This window comes from Cervus elaphus, chromosome 5, assembly GCF_910594005.1.
Source record: "Cervus elaphus chromosome 5, mCerEla1.1, whole genome shotgun sequence".
NCBI lineage: Eukaryota > Metazoa > Chordata > Mammalia > Artiodactyla > Cervidae > Cervus > Cervus elaphus.
The window spans coordinates 91,515,054-91,537,341 of NC_057819.1; the positions used below are offsets into that span (position 1 = coordinate 91,515,054).

A 22,288-nucleotide genomic window follows, 5' to 3' on the forward strand; every position below is an offset into this window, starting at 1 on the left:
ACTCTTAGAGTTTCCATCTCTCTATTCAAATCACCTACCTGTTCTTGCATGTTATCCACTTTTTTCTGTTAGAGCCCTTAACATATTAATTATAGTGATTCTAAATTCCTAATCTGCTAATCCCAAAATCTGTTACATCTGAATCTAGTTCTTATGCTTGGGAACTAGACTTTGTCTCTCCAGACTATGATTTTTATTGCTTTTTAGTAGGCTTTGTAATTTTTTGTTAAAAGATCCAAGACATATTGGGTAGCAGGAGCAGAGATAAAGAGGTCTTTAGTGGAAGGTTCTATGTTAATCTGGCTAGGACTTGGGTTGTGTTTTATGTTTCATGTTTGCTGTAGGTGTTGATTTCTTCCAGTGTCCTTAGTTTTATCTCCTAATTGCCTGGGTTTCCTTAGGAATTTCTTCTTAGAGTGTCTGTTTTGCAGCTTTCTATTGTAACCCACTATTAATACTTTGGAGTCCTATTGATGTAGCAGTGAGGTCCTGGGGAGGGGAAGCAGTCTACAATCTTATGCTTATATCTCCATTATTTTCTTGGGCCAGAGTCACTGGGCTGTGACCTTCAGAAGAATTTCTTAGCTATTTTTCTCCTCTTATGTGAGTCAGGAAGGCTAGAGGAGGCTGGAGTTGGGTAGCTAGCTACCCATCCTACAGGTCAGATTAGGCTCTCGCAGTTTCCCTCAAAGGCAGGCCTTTGTAAGAGAGAACAGAACACTATGGGCATATTCCAAAATGGTTACTTTTCTCCCTTCCCTTCCCAGAGCACAAAGGGACTTTTCTCCCATCTTCAGCATGAGACTCTGGAAGAGTTTCTAGAGATCAAACTCACAAAGTGTGCGTGCCTCAGACAGAGGGCGCCCTAGAGTTTTCATTCTTAAACTAATCCACACTCAACCTCAAGCAATTTGTCAGTTACAGTCTAAGCATTCCTATGTTACTGACTCCAGCAGTAGTTTCTCACTGTAAGATGGGATTCTCTGAATTTGGCTGTCACTCTAGTGTTTTCCCTTTATTGGAGGCGGGGCGGGGGTTGCCCTTCAATTCTCTGATGAATCTATGACGATTTGCTGATTTTCTGTTTTCAACTTTTTCTTGTTGTGAACATAGGAGTGTCAACTTCTAAGCTCTCCACATGTCAGAAAAACATCAGTTTGATTTTTAAGTAACCTGAATATAGGAAGTTTGTAATCTAGTTCTCTTCTCTGTACCAAAGCATTTACCTAGTACAGGAGATTTCTTTCAGGCAGTTAGTTCACTAAGTAATTTTTTACCTTTTAGAAAGTAAAATTGCTTAAAGGTAACAAAATACAAGAGGACATTAAAAGAACATTGCTTCAAAGATTTTAAACTACAACTACTGAAATATTTCAACAATAACTGGTTAATTTAGGTGCCAGAGCGAATTAGTTACTATAGCTGACACTTCAGCAGAGGCAAAGCCCAAAACACCAACTGATACAAAGTTGCCAAATAAAACTATTTAGGAAGAGAAACCATCAAGAAGCTCTCAACCTGAAAATAAAAAATAAAGCAATTTTTAGGGTCCTAGCTGAAAGACAAGAGATGTGGCTTAGAAAAACCAAGCATAACATCACAGTCTAAAATTTCATTCAACAAATATTTATGAAATGTCAACTATAAGCCAGATACATTAAATACTCACAAAATGACATAAAGATATAAGAAATGTAAAAGAGCCAACAGTCCAGGGGAAGATAAATTCATAAAATACATCATCACAACTCAATGTTACAATGATGGTGCCGAACATGAAAGAGAGATTGTTTCTTTGTTCATGTGTAGTCTGTGTATATGGGTGGCACTTGGGGACAGGTAGAAAGCTTCACAGAGATGGTAGTTTTTAAAATGCACCTTGCATTACCCCTTGGCCTCTTTCCCTTCTCCCAGGTCACTCCTCATTACAGGAGGAATGGTGAGATGGATTTAAAAAAAAAAGAGTCAAGTGTGCTCAGTTCAGTGCCATCCACTCCATTCTAATTTTGTCTGCCTACAGAAGAGATATGTTCTGGTCTTCTCTCCACTTACAATAAAAAGCTTGCCAGCCTCTGTGATGCATGCCTGTAGTTACCTAGCTGTGCAAAAGATAGGGAAGATGATTCTAATTCAAGGTGAAGTATTAGCAAGCCTATATGTATCTTGTGCGTACAAGATCTAAAGTCCCACTTTTTAATCATTTTTATCAGAAATAAAGGAAAGAGTTGATTGCTGGGTGCTTCCCTCCCACCTTTTCTCTCTCTCTGCCCTTCTGGTTTTGAACTTGGGTGGGAAAAAGGGAATATTACTTATTAAGCAACTCTAATCCCAATGAGCCCCACGTGTCAAGTCACTTTAAAAATGTGTAACGTGCATATTTCACTGGAGTTAAAGAACAGAGATGACATGAAAGAATGACAAGCAGTGATATAGATTATAGTCAGATGACTGTATTTTTTCTTGCAGTCAGTTGGGAACAACTGATGGTTTCTGAGAAAAAAGGGACCAAAAAATTTAGGTTTCAGAATAGGTCCTGTAGCAAATGACCTGCAAATAAAAAAAAAAAAAAAATGCTAGGACAATAATTAGAAAGTTACTACAAAAGTCAATGGAATTAATATGACATTGGCTAAATAAATTATGATATTGCCAAACAAGATATTACACAGCAGTTAAAAAGAATAAGATTCATAATCTCTCTACACTGACAAACAATGATGTTAATAAGACACAAGTTTATGTTAAAAAAAAGGTTGCAAAACCATATATATAATGTTACATTTATATTAAGTGCTCACACTGTAATATAGTTTCTACAACTAGAAATACATACATGCAAGTACACTATAAAAAGGACAGAACAGCATAACTAGTAACAGTGCTGTCTCTAGAGGTGATAGTCAAAGATACCTTAAATGTTATTCGTGATTTTCTTTAAGAAAAATGTATTTGTGTGTAACTTTTAAAGAATCAAGGGGAGAAATTATGAGGGCTTTGCCTCAGGTAGTGGTAATGAAAAAAATGGAGAGCTGTTACAGGTGACAGGATGACAAACCTGGTAGGATCCACTTCAAAGCTAACATGCTGCCAATCGGAGGATGTGATCACAACCCGTAATAAAGGATCCAGGAGTTTCTGTAGGTAGGTAGCACCATACACCTACAGAAATACACAGGGAGGAATTTATTATGCCTGCTCCAAATATTTTGCATTAAAAAAGACATTCTGCTCTGTACATTCTGTACATAATCACTGTTTGGCATACCTCTGTATTCCCACACATAAAAAAGATAAATGGATACAAACCTTGAAACAGAAGGTCATTATTTTACTGGCCAAGCTGTTGCCTCGGAAAAGAGTCTGCATGGAGTCTGCCAATTCTACTTCCTTAGAAAACATGTTCCAGAGCAGTTGGTAGAGTAAATGCCGAGAGTCAAACAGAGTCACTAGAACGCGAGCAAGTTCATCCTGACAACAGAGTAAGATTGTGTTAGTGTAAACAGTTCAGTTTTTCCTTAAGCAGGAAACTGAAAGGCAAATTCAAAGCTGATAACCACCTGTTGAATTGAGGTATATGGTGACTGATTAACTTTTCCCCTGGGATTTATCCATGTCCATCTGTCTATGATAAATAACTACTTCTGTATACCTACAGTAGCTACTAATTCTAAGGATTAAATGATAAGAAGGTAAGAGAGGCCAAAGGTTTACCACCTGACAGAAAAAAATCCAGGACTCAGCTCAAATTCTGTGACATAATGAAGGAAAAGTAGAAATAGAAGATGATGACAGAGAATTTGACATGAACAGATCATTTTCCTAGAAAATCAATGAGAACAAATAAGACTGTGCTGACCACGGAGCTCTATTCTTTTCTCCTGTGCTCAGGGAAACTCAGCAAACATTTATCATGCGTTAGGAAAGAAACAACAAAAATGGAAAAACTATAGGATTTATAGCAAGATAGGAAAAAGACCTAACCAGTGCATCCAGAACCAAGAGATTAGCCAGATGCATGTACAAGGTGGGGATGCATAACTAATTCCCATCTAGTACCTAAATGATAACCCTCAAAATTCCCCACAGTAAAGAATTTTTTGCACACTTAAGAAAAATGAATTGATTGTAAATCACTGTTTAACCACACAAGTTGGGAAGAGATTTACAGAGAATGAGGTAGCCAGAATAAGATGGCCTAACAACAAAGTCAGGATCATGGCCTGTAGCTTCTCTAATTCTTGTCTGGTCTCAGGATTACTATCGTCTGTTATTTAAGTAAAGGAAAAAAATTTAACACTCTTAACCACAGATAATTGGAAGCCAAATAAGACCCAATATTCTGCTATACTTCCCATAGTTATATAATACATAATTGACTAGATTCCATTTTAAAGCCAAGTATAATTATGATATAATTTAGTTACAAAATAGAACTATTTTTAGACTGCTGTGCTAAATGTTTTTTCCATTCTAATCCCTCCCCTGTAAAATTCTAAAAACCTTTAAGCACCAGAATTTAAATTTACAAAATAGACTTAAAAAATTTTAAAGTTATCTTTTATTTTGTTCTCCTTTAGATATAGCTCTAATAGATCTGACTTAATATGAAAGTCCTCTTTTTAAAACACATAGATAACCAATAAGAATTTTAAAAATACATATATAAACCACGTAAGAAACTATTTACTGAAAGAAAACAAAGTGATTAAAGCTTCTTGGACTTTGATTCTTTTTTATTGAAAAAATTACTGAGACTTATTAGTACTAATTATAGGTAGGTGCGAAAAGGTAATTTAGAATAGCCATTTTCAAAATAAAGAAGATTTGTGAACTAATGTTAGCCTTCAAGAGGATTTCAATACCTTCCTTTTTCTAACTCCCTACAAGTAAGAGTCCATCTTCATTCACTAAACAATCAGTTACTAAGTCATGGTTATATGCCAGGCTCTACTCCAAGACCCAGAACTACCGCATGAACAGCACAGACACGGGCTCTGCTCTCCTGTACTTCACGTGTGGTGGAATGGAAACAAGCAGTCAAATAAGATAATTTCACACAGTAAACAAATGCTGCAAAGGAAATGTAACAAGGAATTGAATAAAATGACTGTGGGTGTGGTTTTGATTGGATGACCAGAAAAAACCTCAGTAGAAGGTGAAATCTGGCCTGAAACTTGAATAACAAAAGGCCAGGGAATAAGGGCTGTAGGCAGCAGCACCAGCAGCAAGGGTGCTCAAGGGCAGAAATAAGCTTAATCTGTTTGCTGGCCAGTGTGATTCAAATTTGTGAGCCAGAAGGAAACAGCCTAAGATGATGTAAGAGAAGAGGCAGGGCCCAGGCTGGACAGAGCCTTGTAGATCAAGGTAAAGGGTCTGAGTTTCACTTTAAGTATGAAGAGTAAGATCCGATAGCTTTTAAGCAGAAACACATTTGCAGGCAAGAACAGATTACCTTATTAGATATAATTTACTAAGCTGAAATAACTTTTGGTACAGTATAAACTAAACAGCTTTTTAACATGAAGAGGTGTCGGACAACCTTTCTCAAATGTTTAGCCTGAAGTGAAAGTGTTAGTTGCTCAGTCATGTCCGACTCTGCAATCCCATGGACTGTGACCCACTAGGCTTCTGTATCCATGGAATTCTCCAGGCAATACTGGAGTAGGTAGTCATTCCCTTCTCCAGGGGATCTTCCCATCCAAGGGATCAAAGCCAGGTGTCCTGCATTGCAGGCAGATTTTTTTACCGTCTGAACCACCAGGGAAGCCCAAACTCAATAATGTTTAGCATGTCTGTTAATAAAAATTTTTCTAAAACCATATCATTTTTGCTAAGAGGTGCCAAATAGCCATATTCTGTCTTTTGTATTTAAAATAAGCAAAGTCACAATTTCAAATGCAAATAAGAGTGTTAAAGTTTTAAAAAACTGTGTAACACATTCAAAAAAAAGAAAGAGTTCTGAACTAGAGGTAGTAAGCAGGCACAAGCCTCAAATTCTAGTTCTAGCATTACTAACAACTTAATATGAGATTTAACTCTAATTATCTCATTTACCAAATGAAGACACCAGACAAGATCAGTGGTTTTAATTTTATTTTGATGAGTGTTCAGACAGAATTTTTCAGTGGGTCAGGTAAAGGAGTTTCAGTTTTACTTTAAATATGAGAAGTTAAGATCCTCATAATTAAGAAATCTTGTGAGGGCTAGAAGAGCCAGTCACTTTCCACAGCTGAAAATCACTCAAATAATATCTGAAGGTTTTCTAGCTCTAAAAGTTTTAGCAATTAAATCAATTCACTGACACATATTAATATATATAAAACAGATAAACAACAAAGACCTACTGTATAGCACTGGGAACTATACCTAGTTATCTTGTAATAACCTATAATAGAAAGGAATCTGAAAAACATATATGAATCATATATATGCACACACATATACATATGACTCAATCACTTTGCTGTATACCCAAAACATTATAAATCAACTATACTTCAATTTATCCCTGGGTTGGGAAGATCCTCTGGAGGAGGGCACGGCAACCCACTCCAGTATTCCTGCTGGGAGAATCCCACGGACAGAGGAGCCTAGCAGGCTACAGTCCACAGTCACAAGGACTTGGACATGACTGAGCATACATACTTCAATTTAAAAATAATTCACTGAATGAATTCTGAAGCATCTGCTTTATGCCAAGCGCTATTCTTCTCCTCTTAACTCAATGAACTTACCCACTGAGAACAGGGAACCACATTGGCCAGAGCCATAGCTATAGGGAGCTCTCCTTGGTCCCCCATCATCGTGACCAACTCCACCAGTCTCTCAAAACGATCTGCCAATACCGTTTCTGCAAGTGTGTCAAACTCTGTGCCTTGTTGAAGGATTTTTGTCAGAACTTCCATAAACGTAGCTCTAGTCTGGAGATCCTTGTGATAACCTAAACCTAATGTGGACAGACAGATGCAAATTTACTAACATTGTCTTTTTGAAGTAATTTCACTTTTCTTATATACCAATTCTCTAGGTTTTAAATTTCTCTATGAACCTCTCATTTTATCTCACCTATGGAGTGCATGAGGCCGCTGTCCACGTTAGCGTTGAGTAAGTTTGACATTGCCAGCACTGTGCAGTGCCTCAGTGATGCCAGCCTCCGAGACATGCCACGTTTCCTGCCGCCTGTTTGTGCGTTTTCATCCTCGACTTCACTACAGTCATTCAAAAGGTTCATAAACAATGTGAAATACCTGAGAAATAAAAAGACTGACCCTTACCCTGTGAAGGCCACACACATCAACTAGAAAGCTAATCAGACATTCTGAAACCATCACGTGTGCATCACGAGTGGCTCTAGCATCTGCTTCTCTCTAGTCTTAGGAGTAATCAGCCAGCACGGCTCATTAGGTAGTGTTCTGTGTTGAATATGATTTTATCCTGATGAAGTCCAGTACATATTTCACAAGTACCAAATAGATGCAATGTTTCCTGGTTAAATGTATCACATTTAATTTTTAGAATATAAAAATTAGTGGTCCAAATAATTAAGACAATGACTTAATGAGGTGATCTGGGTTTTACTGTCTATAAAAATTCATTGATCAAATTATATTTCCTAGAAAAATCGCAAAACATAGCTGTTTTCCTATACCGGCCCTAAATAGGGACTATTGCTTCAAGAAAGTGCTGTATTTTGTGAGATAGCAGCTGATGGTCATAACAATGAGGTAATGAGGTCCATTTTCTAAATATAATCATTTGCTATTTCGATTACACTTCGTTTTGTTGTGTGTGGGGCTTCGTTTTTTGCTTTTTATTTCTGGCAACTGAAATTTACTTAAGAAACAACTGTGATTTGGCTTCCATCAGCTCCACACCATCTCCTTCCTCAGGCTGCAGCGGCAGACCAGCCAGGAGTGAAACCACTGCTTCCATGCTCGCCTGGTCCAAATCTCTGAGGAAAAAAAAAATTTTAAGACCACAAATCGCTCAAGTTCTTACACTTCACCTTCCCCTTGAATAAACATCTTCCCAATAGACATGAACTTCAATAACTACCTATTTCATTAAACAAATTACTCTCTCTCTCTCTCTTTTTAGTCGCTAAGTCGTGTCTGACTCTCGCGACCCCATGGACTATAGCCTGCCAGGTTCCTCTATCCATGGGATTCTCCAGGCAAGAATACTGGAGTGGGATGCCATTTCCTTCTCCAGGGGATCTTCCTGATCCAGGAATCGAACCCAGGTCTCCTGCATTGCAGGCAGATTCTTTACCGACTGAGCTATAAGGGAAGCCCTGAACAAATTACTATGAAAACCCAAGTAATCAATGAGCTAATATGCAGAGCCCAGAATACAAAGACACTTCAAGTTAGGCAAAGGGCAATAATAACTTTCTACAAAGTAATCTTGGCAAAATGACTACCTTAAATTAAAAGCATGAACTGTGGAACCAAGCCTGGCCAAAGAAATATATGTGAATAGCTATTATGTAATTCGTAATGTTTAAATATCTCTGATACATGGCAGTAAGTATTTATCATTAGAGCAAACTTAAGCAATTACATTTCAGAAAGATGCAAAACAATTAAGTTCTTCAAATAATATCTTTATCCAATCAAAAAATAAAAACAATCTAAGGCCTTATATATCTTATTTTCCAATTGTAGACTATCTTTTCTAAATATACAACATAAACTTTCCAAACAACACTCTCTCACTTTTTACTGAAAATCTTTTAGTTAAAAAGAAACAATAAAGATTAATATCTTTAAATAATCCAAATGCAAGAGCTTGATATCCCAAAAAACAATTTCAATATAAATTAATATGTACACAAACTATAATAAGTAGTACTAATGCCTAGAGTAAACCTGCTAATATGTAAAAGTCTTTTTCTTCCCTCTCTTTTTTTTTTTTACCTTGTAAGACATTTTACATCGTCATCTGCCGCTTGGTTTGATGTCCCCATAACCCAATCTGTCAAGTATTCTACCATCTTATTCCTAAAGAATGGGAGAGAAAAAGAAAAAAGGAAACTGCTTTTTCAAAGTCACACGTAAAAATTCTTGTATGACTAAAAGTGTAATAATTCAAGTAATTTGCCAAATCACTCAGGCAATAAGACAATTTCATAAAAGAGATATTGCTACTACAAATCTAACAGAGAAGGGCACAAACACCAACTGGTATACTGATCTACCACCTTAGCCCTTAACTAAAGACTTTGAAAGAAGAAGGGAATAGCAGAGGTTGAGATGGGGATTAGATAGCATCACCGACTCAATGGACAAGGATGTGAGCAAACTCCAGGAGATAGTGAAGGACAGAGGAGCCTGGCATGCTGCAGTCCATGGGGTTGCAGAATCAAACAAGACTTAGAGACTGAACAACAACAATGCTATCAGTTGGACACAGAATCAAATTCTTAGTTCAAGTGTAGTATAATTTTAGAAAAAGGGAGCACTGTCATGGGCACAAGGCTTTGGGAAATTTACAATGATCTGAAGGAAAAAAACACACAAAAATACTTTTTTTCCACCTCTCCCGCTTCCGATGATAACCAGGTACCACTATTTTTCTGTACTTCACTAAACATAGCAAAATTTACAAGACTTTATTTTGCTCTTTGAGAACTCACCTGAATTTCATCTCTTGACAAAATGAGAGGTCATCTCTCCTTGCCATCATTACCTCGACTAACTGACACAGTTTCGTTTTTATTTGAATTGCATGGACCATATTTCCGAGTACACGAACATATCTATTTAGATACAGAAGCATTTTTTAAAAAAAGTGATCAGATATAAATGAAGGAAAAGGTTTTCTAATGCTTTCACCACTAAGTAAAATGATTAAATGTAACCATAAAAACTGTAAGATTTTCATTTTGCTCATATGAGAAGATATATAACTTCTAATTACCTTATTATCACACCCTGATTTGGGTGCAAAAAAGAAAAGGATGGCAAATTACTTTACTGCTAACTACCAATGCCAATGTGTGCCTGCCACACTTCAATAGAATGCCTACCTGACCAGATTTAACATCATTGTTTCAATGCTGGCTTGCCCCAGATGTTCAGAGCTGCCTTCGGTATGATTATCTAGTAAGTTCTTCATTATAGCTATGGTTTGCTCCACAAACTGAGTATTGGTGTCAGTCAATAAAACCTATACAAAGAACAAAACATTGGGAATTGATTGATTTGAGAATCAATGCACAGCAGACAGACCATAGGTAAATGTCGTACACATGAAGAAATACACCCATGGGCACATATTCAAACAGGCACATAGATACACACAGATGCTCATATCCATTACCAAGACATTGTTAACCCCAGGCAAACCCACACACCACAGTCCCTACAAAGCAAACTAATTCCTGAATTAGATGATTCTCCTTTTTGCAATGTTTTTATCTATCTTTTTAAATTATAAGTGAAAGTCCATGCCAGTATCAAAATTAAATAACCTAAAAGAAAAAGGCTTCATTATTTCAAATGAGTCACTATTTACAGGAAAGGGTAAAAAATAAAACAGAGAACACTTTACCTGTCCTTGGGAGTCAAAAAACTTGCTGATGGTATTCTTCAGTTTGTTAAAGAGCATTGGATAAAGAGCAGGACTCAATTCTAGACCCACCAGATCCTTAACATTGGTCCGTATTTGAAGTCCCACTTTCTCATGGTTACAGACCATTAAGGACAGCAGCCGATCCATAAATTTGCTGACAGGTGTATCTGCATTTCCCTCTGAAGACATCACTGAAATCATGGAACCCTTGCGTTCACTGATAGGGCCCATGGGTGGGCTATAGGTTGCTAAGCCAGAATTGCTTCTCTGCTGCAGGCACACTCCCCCAAGGGCACAAAGGAAGCCAGTCATGTTGATCCATTCTTGTAGCGAGTCCGTGTCAGACAAATCTATGGATCCTCCTCCACTCACATGAGACATTCGCCTCTTAACAATGGTCTTGTGAAGGCTTTCAGCAGCCTAAACACAAAATTTTTATGGAAAGCATGAATTCAACCCAAATTGGTGGAGAGACTTGACAAATTACTTTTTATCCAACATTTCTGTGACAAGAGAACATTTTTTTTTACATTTAAAAAAATCCAAGTCTTTGCTCTGCAATTTCTAGTCACATCAAGGTATCTCACTGCTTGAGGACAGACGAGTCTAATTTACAGAATTAAGGTAGTAATACATGGATCCAGTATCAGATACAGAAGGTGGTGATGGACTGCAGTTCAGAAAGGAACATACTTTCAAAATATTTGCTTATTATTAATTTCCAGACACAGAGGCAATATCTGTGCTGCTTCAAGGAATATAAGCATTTGAAGGTTTTTAACCAAGTAGGGTGTGCATTTAATAACTTAGTGACTGCCCAAGTTCAAAAACTCTGGATCCAGCTGTGTGAACGCTGTACTACTATTAACATAGATTCCCACATGACGAGAGTAACCAAGTGGAAAAACCACTGAATATAGAAAATAATGTAATGAAGGAGTATAGAATGATAAAATCAACAGAAAAAAGTAATTAAGAATTTGTAATCTGACAGAGGAGGAATCTTCCAGGAATTCTGATCCTTTCAGTTTATGGAGTAGAGATGAGAAAGAACACTCTGTGGGTGGCATAAATTTTTCCAATTCAATTTCCCTTATATACTGCCTACAAGCATAATAGTCACTTACTATAGGGGATATATCAACCTAAGGAAGCAACATATTAGGAACAATCTGTGATAGGAATGATGTAGAAGTACCATTGCATTTACTTCATTATGTTTATTCTGTGGGGAAGATGACCTCTCATGAATGATCGCATTGAATGTGGAACTCTTGAAACTTTGCCATTTCTTACAGCACATGGATTTACTACAGCTGTATCTAGTATTAGGGTATGGCTACCTATCTCTGCTGTCATGCAGCACACTGTCCCTTTTAGGCCCTACATTACAGATATTTATGCAAGCTCCCTGGTCAGGAATTAAGAGAGTGGGGTTCACAGGATGGATGATTTAATGTGTAGTACAGTGAAAGAACCATTGGATACAACATTATACTTTGATAAAATAAAGTAAGCCTAGATCTTGAATTTAAGTACTTTATGTGATCTCATTTGACTAAGAGGTCGGTTGGGCTCAAGATAATGAATCAACTTCACACCTTCAACAATATATGCAATAATGAGTCATTGGTATCAGACACAGAAAGTCCACTGAAGAAGAACTTGCAGACTGGCTTATAAGCAACAGTAGGGTAAAGCATATATATGGGCCGAATTTACATAGTGAGATTATCAAACCCTATCAAGTGACTGGATTTTTTAGAAGCAGAAGGATGACTGAATCCTTAGCATATTGACTACATATGGCTTGCAGCACAGCTGAAACACTGTGGTTGGTATATACATGACTTATTTCCTTTACTGATAAAGCATTTGGATCCAACTCTTCTTAGACATCTCCTTAATCTGGTTTCAGGTCTTCAGCCAAGTGTTCGTACTGAACAGACACTGTACTTGGCACTGATGTTAATTAAAGCATTATGGAATAGCGTATTAGCAGCTAAGGCTCAGCTAATAAGCAGCTCTTTTGCATCTTTATTAAATACTTATCTTCCCACTGAAAATAAGAAAGAGGAAGAAAAGCTCAGAAGACCAGCTCCATCACATTGTACACCTGCAGCTGGTCTTCAAATAATAGTGAAACTCATCAAAATGGAGGCAGTGATACTGAAATGGATAAGCAACTTACACTAAGAATGAAATATATACAACAGCAGCTTTCAGACACAACAAAATCCAAAGAAGTTTTGACAAAACTGCCAACAGTGGTGAATATGGAAGCAGTGGTCCTGGAAGCAACAGTGAGCATAATAATGGATCTACCAATGAGGTGATTTCTAGTAATGCAAGACAGTCAGCTGGCAGCTCTGCCAAGAGGTCAGTCAGAAGACACTGCAGAGCTGAAGCCCTTAAAGAAGATCATGCTCAAAATCCTCTTAAAGGTAGTTGTGATACAGATCTTTGAAACAGAAAGTCAAGCAGGCCTTTGCTTAAGGAAATTCCCAAGGCCTATTAGCAAGCAATGAAACAGGAAAAGACCTGCTTTTTAACAGAGTCAATGCCATCAGTAGATAACCAAACACAAATGCTACACGCCTATTCACACTCTGAAGATCCAGGACATGTTTCAGAGGAAATGAATGCTGCCCAACAGCACAAGCACCCCAGGAATCCTGCAGGATCACACACAGGGGACTTTCCTGGGAGACGACTGGAAGTGGGTTATTTGCTGCTGGCAATCCAGCATCACTGCATTTAGCTTCCGTACCACGATGGGCACATGGCTGATGATAAGCTAAGTGCAGATGATGTCAGCTGTGGTAGATTCCAGATTAGTGCAAAATCAGAAAAAAATATGGCTGATTTTGATAGTGAAGAATCTGGATGTGAAGAGGAGCTAGCTCAAATTAATTCATAGGCAGAGCTATATCTCACCCCTAACAACATCTTGCTACTGTAGTATCCATTTACCATGAACATCTTAGTCAAGGAACTATAATTCATAAACATCAATTCAACAGCTACTCCTTTAATTAACTATTAATTTGGATATTGTCTGCAAAAAGGAAACATCTTGTTATGGAATACAATCCAAGATGATGATGCAACTAATCTTTCTGAAGGATTAATAAATAAAGCAGAGAAACTTCCTTGGTATGTTGGTTTACCAATAGACAGATCTAAATGAGATTCATTGAAGGCTGCTCAAAAATTTAGGAAACAACAAGTGAATAGTAATTTTAAAAAATTTTATGCATCTATAAGATCAGCAAAGGACACATTCAAGAATGTTCGTAGCAACACTATTCAAAATAACAATATTGTAATATCCTTTAATTAAAATAAATAAACAAATTTAAAAAAAACACAAACTAGTCTTTGTATAACTGTCTGATGCCAAAAAGGTACAGAAAGGAAAAATTCAATTCAGGACTGTTGAATAAATAAAATATTGCAATAACAAAAAGTGAACTAGAATTGCACAGAAAAGTGTGGCTGAATCTCACAACATTATGTTGAGCGAAAGAAGCCAGATATTAGAGTATACTTCTATTGTTCTGTTCATATATGTTTAACAACAGGATAATGGTTAGTTACTCTTGGTCATTAGTGACTGGAAGGAGCACAATGAAAGCTTCTGATATGCTGGTAATGATTTCCTTCTTGATGTGGGTGCTGACTGCATAAGTATGTTCATCTCCTAATATTTTGCACTGTCACTTCAATTTACACATATTTTTAAATGTAAGTTATCCTACAATTTAAAAAAACGATGTGAAAGATGCAAAGCAAGTTTAACTAAAAAAACCCAAACTTAAGCTTATCATATACATTTTTAAGGCACCACTAACATATTTTTATCATAGACTAATACAGTCAACACAGAATATCGAATTTCTTTTTAAAAGCTTTGATTTACATGAATAAACCTTGTAAGCATTATGCCAAGTGAAAGAAATCAATCACTATTAACCACACATTGCATTATGCTATTTATATGAAATGTCCAGAACTGGCAAGTCTACTCAGACAGAAAGTAGCTTAATGGCTGCTGAAGGCCAAGGGCGGAGGTGTAGAGGGAGGTTAGGGAATGACAGCTAAAGGGCATGGGTTTTTATTAAATTGTGGTGGGGGCTACACAACTTTGAACATATTAAAATCCACTGAATTATACATTTTTAAACAGGTGAATTTTTACAGTATGTGAATTATATCTCAACAAACAGCCACAAAAAAAAGAAAGCTTTCATTCTAAAGCCACATGTCCCTCTTCAAATAATGATATCAGGTGCAGATTTTTGCTTCACAAAAATGTAAGTTTTCTTATTCTAATTAAGCATGACAAGAAAAAGACAATGGGACACTAAATGAATTTTTCTAAAACATGTAATAATGAGAACAATATGACCATTACAAATCAAACATACAGAAATATCGATTGTTAATTTCCAGGGTAACAGATGATAACAGTTAATGAGTAAAACGTTCAAATTTTAAAATTTCATTTAACCTATGACTCAATCTTCTGGCCACCAGATCCCTTAATTAGAATACCTAATAAAACAGTAAGACCTAGTGTTTCAATTTTAACTCTTTTTCTCTACTTTTGTCACTCCTTTCCTGAAAATTCTGTGAAATACTCTCATGGAGAAAGAGAAAGAAAAGAGGGGAAAGGAATGATCTCTATCATAAATCATCTCTAGTTCAGAACTGTCCAGTATTTCTGCAACGATGGAAACATTTAATATCTGTACTGTCCAAGAGAGCAGTCAATTTCCACATGTGGCTACTGTATGACAGAGAAATTGAATTTTAACTGCATTTAATTATAAGTGAAATTTTAATTTGACTAGTGTCTAGTGGCTATCATTTTAGTGCAAGTTTAGATAAACCACAACTAAACCATCAGTCTTAAGACATCTACATACTTATTACACTAAGAGTCACTCACAAAATATTACTAAAGTGTATGCAGTACATATGTTTAGCAGATCCATCAACAGACAAAATCAACTTCACAAACTCACCTGGCCATCTTCCATTTTGGCTTTTGGGTAGTTGAGGATTAGTTTTGTAGCTTGTTCCCACTTTGCATGTGTATCTTCCCAAGCCTAAAATGAAAGCAATTACCACTTGAAAGCAACCTTAAAACTAGAGCTAAAAATCAATCAGTAATAGACAGGTCTCAAACTTGGTGTATATTATAACATCCTACTTATAATATGCACACATTGTAGATTTGCTTCAAAAGCTATTCCTGGTCACATGCACAAAACACAAGGCTTCTGAAATTGCAGGTGGGGGCCTGGGAAGGATATTTCTGTTGCTAAGGACATACCTCAGTGTTCCCTGCGGTGGGATGCTCAATTCGCCGTAGTAGCGCCATCACTCTTTTCTGAAGTGCTGCTCTTCCTAAGCAAAGACAACAGCAAACCAGCCTATTGCACTTGCGAGCCCTGCTTGCCAGTGGAGAATGTGGCAACCCCAACCCAAAAGGCAGAGGAGGAGGAGGGGAGTGAATACTTCAAATGGTAAAGCTGCACACTTCCTTTTACCAGCCTCACAGGAAAGGGGTATTTAACGTGGTCTCTACAATGCCCTTGGCCTAACATCGCTATTTCTACCTACACTTACTCATAACATGTGCTAATGTTTTTGAAACTTCACTATATACAGCTCAAGCAGAGTAAATTGTATAATCTGTAACTGAAAGCAATTTATACTGTCAGTTTTTAAACAAATGCATATGGCATATTAAAAATTCAGTGAGAAAATAACTTATTCCAAATACTATTTACTTTCACCTTACCTTGTGAAAAAAAGGATTTCAGGAAAGGTATTTGAATGAGCCCTGTTAACTTAAAAGAAGTATTGATCTTAAATACATTCCTATGTTCCTAGAGTACTCAGGGTATGTGATTCAAGGTAGACTGAGTAAAAAAAAAAAAAATTATGCATGATTTACCTGTTGACATCATATTGCTAACAGAGGCAAATTCCATGAATGTGTTATAGTTGGGCAAGAAGTTGTGTACTGACACTTCATCCACCCCACACCGGATATCTGCTTCCTCACAGAGGTGACGAAAACAGGACATGGCAACCAGAACAGCTTCAGTGTCGGGGCTCCACAGGAACATATACAGGGCCACTTCTAGTTTGGTCTGGGCTTGTCGGCATATTGGTGGGGTTCCACTGCACCCTGCTGCACTATCCTGGTGGGATCAAGAGAGGGAGGCAAATATTTGCAACTTACATAATTTTATTTACAAAATCCAATAATTCAACAAGTTGTGTACCACAGACGTCTACATACAATAACCCACAAGAGCTTTTTCCCTTTAACCATGACAGAATTTTTATACCTCAAAATATCTTGACTGAATGAAAACTCAAATTATTTGGACCAACATAATACTAGTATCTGTTCAATTTTTTCAGATTCCATAAATACAGATTAAGTCTAATATGAACACAAAGAAAATATGCACAGTATAAATCTACTCAATGAAAAATATAATGCACTTCTCAGAAGAGGAAGTAACAAGAAATTCTATCCACCCAGAGGGAAGAAATTAAATAATCATACTGCAAACTGACTGAAATAAGGACATGAATGAGAACTAAACATTACTGTATAAGGTATATTGGGCTCCAGATAACATAATTCTCAAAACACAAAATAGAGAAATTCTCATTTATAAAACGAACATGCAAATTCTGCAGTTAAGACCAACAGAAAATACCACACTATTGAGTAGTTGTTTTCCTTTGACTGAAGATTATATTGTAAAATAGGGATTAAAGAAAGCTTTGGTCTGCAAAAGAAATTCTTCTATAATGATCTGACATTTTCAGTAGTATTGTGATTTATTTTTAAAGGGAATTATGGACACAAAACTCATGAAAACACTTAATGCACAACATTAAGCAAAATCCTTTTTTTCCCCGGTAAATCTGTACTTTTTTTAGTTGATAGAACTTTTAAACTTCTGGGGTATGAATGATCTTTCTTATGGGATAGAGAGTTATAATAATTATAGCTATCAGTTATAGCTTTTAAGAGTCAAATACTCAATCCAGTGCTATTTACACATAATCTCACTTAATTCTCACAACAATTTTGCAGCAGAAATTATCATCCCCTTTTAAAGTTGAGGAACTGAGACACAGATAAGTTAGTAACTTGCCTGAGTGTCCACAAAGAGCAGTAACAAAACTAGACACTAAGCAGTTCTTTATTATGCTGTATTACCTAGTTGAAATTTACCCAAGTTAATTCAGAAAAAAAGTACAGAGCACAGATGATGATACAAGAAAACTACAAAAGAAGTCCTTTACCATGGATGAATTTCCTTTCCCCTTCCTGAGAGAGGTTCCAGGAGCACAAGTACGTAGTAATTCGTCATGATCCATGGACATTTGACTGGTATTTCCACTTGAAGGAACATCACATCCTACTCCATAAAAGAAGAGAAAGTGACAGGAACTTCTATCTGCCTGCTAGAAAGGAAAAATAAGTAAGCCTTTTCAAAGCACTGATAGCCAAGAGAAATAAATACTTACATGAGTTGCCTTTCTGTTTGAGATTATCCTGGAAAACCTCTCCTTCCCATTCCTACTCCTCCTCACACTGAGAAACATTCTCTAGAAACTCAGTAGTACAAATAATGTTTCCTCAATATCTCTGAAACTCCTCTCAGTTTTCCACTCTTCAAATACTCAGAATCAACAGATCTAGAAATGTAAATTAAGATTTCTAGGTCTAACATGGATACAAGTTAAACACCAACAACATAAATCTACTACACAAAAAATATAATGTACTTTTTAGTCAGTTAAAAACAACAAAGATTTCCCCTCATACAATATGGTCAGGGTAACTGGAAGTTGACTCTTTTGAGATTAAATTCCTCTGAACTAGAATTAACACTGGTATATATGCTAAGTATGAGTGACTTCATTGACCAGAGGACAAGATTCACTACTCGATTATTAATGCTTGCCCTCTGGAAAATTATACTATAGGCAAGGGCATGAAACGCTGCATTCCAATCTCGTTCCTTATCTTTGGCATAATGCCAAATTCTACTATAATAACAGATGAAGGTAAGCCAGATATGAATAAATCCAACTCACCATTAGCTCATTTCTAAACAGAGAAAATTGAACAAGCCACATGGCACACTGAAAGCACATGCATTAGACACATTTAAGATTTCCCACAGATTTCATCCATTCCAGAAACGGACAGAAATTTATTGAATCAAGTACTCCTAAAACTATGCCATAACAGAACTTTTTAATTGACCAATTATAGAAGCTTCATGTTAAAAGAAACTTAAGGCTCTTCTCTAGCCCCCAAAATCCTGTCACCAGGCTTCAATAGTTCAGAATCAAAACTTTTCACTCAACCTTGAGGAAGAAAACTTCTGATATCTTCAAGAGGTAATAACTTTCTCACAGAAATATAAATAAACCTAGATTTATGGCCCTCAATCTCTTTCCTTCAGCTTCTTTATATATATAGATAGATACCATTCTCTGGACTAGCCTAGACATTGGATTCAAGTCTTATGTATGAACCTGAGAGCAGAGACAGCAAATGTTGTTTCTCAATCTTCTTTGATTGTAGAGGCCCCACTCCTCCTAGGTCTGCCCCACAGAACCCTGCGTAACTCATCTAGACTTTATCAGGATTGAGGCTTTAAAGGTAATGGCTCAAAATAATTTTTACCTGAAGTGCTGATTAGTCAGCCATTGTCTTCTGCATGTACATTTCCCTTGAAGACGCTAATAAACATTTCCTTAATCTCTTTTCATTACCATTCCAAATATTCTTCCATTTCAAAAGATGTCATTTTGCTTACCTTATTTTTAAGAAGAAATTTATTCCTGCAGATCAAAATTTCCCGCAACCATTTGAGAATTTCTGTGCTACTAAGCATTTGATGACTAGTTAATTTCTTGCAAATGTAAAAAAGCATTTGTGAGCTGCAGAAAGAAGTTCACTGTTACCAGCATTGCCAATAAAAAACCTAATACAGATAAAGTCAGTATAAAAGAATGGCATTCTCTATTAATGGACAAAGTTTAGAGAAGCTTATTTTCCTTTCCAGGATTTATTTTAGAGAAATGATTATCAAAATGTTAATAGCACTATAATCAAAGGAAGTATACAGATTACATTAAAAAAAAAAAAAGTACTTCTAAGCCCCCTTCTCCCCCAACCACTTCATCCATGCATCATCCTCACAGAGGACTCAGGAAAAATTACAGATCAGGTGTACAGCACAGACTGTATGTAAACCTGGTGCTCTAGAGCAGGGGTCGGCAAACAACTGCCTGCAGGCCAAATCCAGTCCATCATCTGCCTTTGCAAATCAAGTTGTAGTGGAACATGGTCACACTCCACTCATTCATTGTCTATGGCTACTTTGATGTCCCAAGAGCAGAAGTAAATAGTTACAAAAGAGACTACCTGGCCCACAAAAACTAAAATATTGCCGACTTGGCCCTTTAGAGAAAAAGTTTGCTTATTTCTACTCTAGAGCTGCACAGTGCACGTGAAATGTGGCTTGTCTAAACTGAGATGTCCTGTAAGTATGGAACACCCCAAATTTTGAAGACTTTAGAAAAAAGAACATAAAATATTTTATTAATAACTTTTATATTGATCAGTGTATTAAAATATTATATATATATACTGGGTTTAAAAATATATTATAAAATTAATTTTACCTGTTTATTTTTGTAATGTGGCAACTAGAAAAATTTAAATTACATATGTGATTCACATTACATTACTATCAAAGAGCACTGCTCCAGAATCCAGGATTTAACTCAGCTGCCAAGTGACGTGGTGTACCCACTTCTACAAGATAATAACAAAACCTGAGGCTTACACACTTCCATTTTCCTCAGTGTGTTACCTCTAGGCTCACTGAAAGGTAATAATTCATATAACCAAAGAAATAAATTATAAAATTATATATACATATAATTTTGCCTTCTAAGCAGATATTCATTATATTAATTTATCTACAAAAAACACCAGTATTATTGAAAACATGAGATTATAGTTTAAAAAACTGAAATAAACTATTAATATTTAAAACTTTAACACTCTAAGTTTATAAATGATAAAAATCAATTTAAAACACAGTTTAACCACGTAAAAATTTGAAATAGCAGAAGACATACCAAATAATAGTACTTGTGGTTGGGTAATGAAATTTAGCACAATTTTTAAAAATTTATTTTCTAATTTGCTGTGACAATGTTCTTACAGTTAAAATAAGAAATAACCTAATAATTTCAAGTCAAATAAAATACAAAATCATAAAACATCTGGCAGTATAAGTGAATAAAGTTAATAAATCAAGTATATAGAGTTAATATTTAAAGACAAAAAAAATTTAAAATTTAAGTTGAATTAAAAAATAAGGGTGCATATACCTAATTTCCCAAAATGTTTCTACAGGAGCATCAGGATTCCACAAATCAATGCTATCTAACTGATGAAGAACCAGCAGAGCCTGAATTTTTAAAAAAAGAGAGAGAGAAGACTTACTAAAAAAAAAATTTGGTAAACGTAACACTGAAGTATTTATTTTACAAATACTAACAAACTGAGGTACTTAATTATAGCCTCAACATGCAGTAAAAGACACAAGAGAAAAGCTCTGAAGAACCCAAACCTCTAGGGTTATATACGCAAAATGAAGCCACTTTATTCCTCGCATTGGTACTTTAAGTGGCACGTACACATAAGCTAAATACTGATGAATTCACAATAGCAGTATACATGTGTAAAGCAGTATACTGCTTTAAGACACACATAATATGATTTCAGTAAGTATCAAAGAACTCTATGGAAAATAAAATTAACCCCCAAATAAGGAGAGCTCTCCAAAACTAATATACACAACATTTTACTTCTAGGTCACAAGTTAAAAGTAGAAGTCATCTTGTCTGCCACAAATTCTTGGAACAGAAAGGTCAAATTATTTTTCAAAAAGGAGAAAGGGGGAGGAAAACAGATTTTGCATTGCATAGAGATTATTCATCCTAAAATATTTCAATTGACCGTAGAACTGAAATGGATTTGGCTCACAGCACAGGAATATACAACTAACACACAAAAACACTACTATTGAATAAATCAATGCCATCGAAAGTACAGAGTAGAACTAGAGTCTTCCTTCAAACCAACCCTATCTTAACTCCAACAGGTGAGGTTCACAGTGCTTCCCCCAGATGCACATTACTGAGCCTGTACATTCCTCAGTCCTTGGTCAGCTCATTTGGAGATTCTTTACTCCTCTTTAAAGCTTTGTATTAAAACTACAATGAAACATTGTTTGGAACACATAATGAGAACTGATTTCTTCTCTTAAAATAAAATCAAATGAATAAACTGCAAATAGAGCTGCAATGATAACCTGTGCAAATAAGCTGCAATGATAAGCTGCAATGATTCCCTTTAAATTAGGGGGAAAATATGTAAATTTCTAACCTTGGACAACTTTATAATTCCAAAAGCTATAAATGGTATAAAGATCAGACCTATATTATCTTATTTCAAATACTTTCACTGTAATTATTTTGAGATATTTACTAAAAACTGCAATGCACTGTGAGAATCTTCAAAAATTATATGTTATACCTCATATCAAGGAAAAACAGCACAAATTAACATTCAATTTTT

The 22,288-nt window shown here is 36.0% G+C and overlaps 1 protein-coding gene across 4 annotated transcripts in view; it reads right to left on the minus strand.

The window, feature by feature from the left end:
* Positions 1-22,288, minus strand: part of NF1 (neurofibromin 1) — a 240,517-nt gene that overhangs the window by 115,910 nt on the left and 102,319 nt on the right. For 3 of the 4 annotated variants that reach the window (XM_043903122.1, XM_043903123.1, XM_043903119.1), the window contains exons 15-29: positions 21,037-21,116; positions 19,449-19,572; positions 17,920-18,081; positions 16,544-16,793; positions 15,917-15,990; positions 15,606-15,689; positions 10,555-10,995; positions 10,031-10,170; positions 9,638-9,760; positions 8,919-9,002; positions 7,835-7,951; positions 7,066-7,247; positions 6,735-6,946; positions 3,307-3,468; positions 3,056-3,159 (exon numbers count right to left, since the gene is read on the minus strand). In XM_043903122.1, coding sequence (XP_043759057.1) covers positions 3,056-3,159; positions 3,307-3,468; positions 6,735-6,946; positions 7,066-7,247; positions 7,835-7,951; positions 8,919-9,002; positions 9,638-9,760; positions 10,031-10,170; positions 10,555-10,995; positions 15,606-15,689; positions 15,917-15,990; positions 16,544-16,793; positions 17,920-18,081; positions 19,449-19,572; positions 21,037-21,116 — 2,339 coding nt within the window. The remainder of the gene's footprint in view (positions 1-3,055; positions 3,160-3,306; positions 3,469-6,734; positions 6,947-7,065; positions 7,248-7,834; positions 7,952-8,918; positions 9,003-9,637; positions 9,761-10,030; positions 10,171-10,554; positions 10,996-15,605; positions 15,690-15,916; positions 15,991-16,543; positions 16,794-17,919; positions 18,082-19,448; positions 19,573-21,036; positions 21,117-22,288) is intronic. The other variant, XM_043903121.1, reaches the window with a different exon arrangement.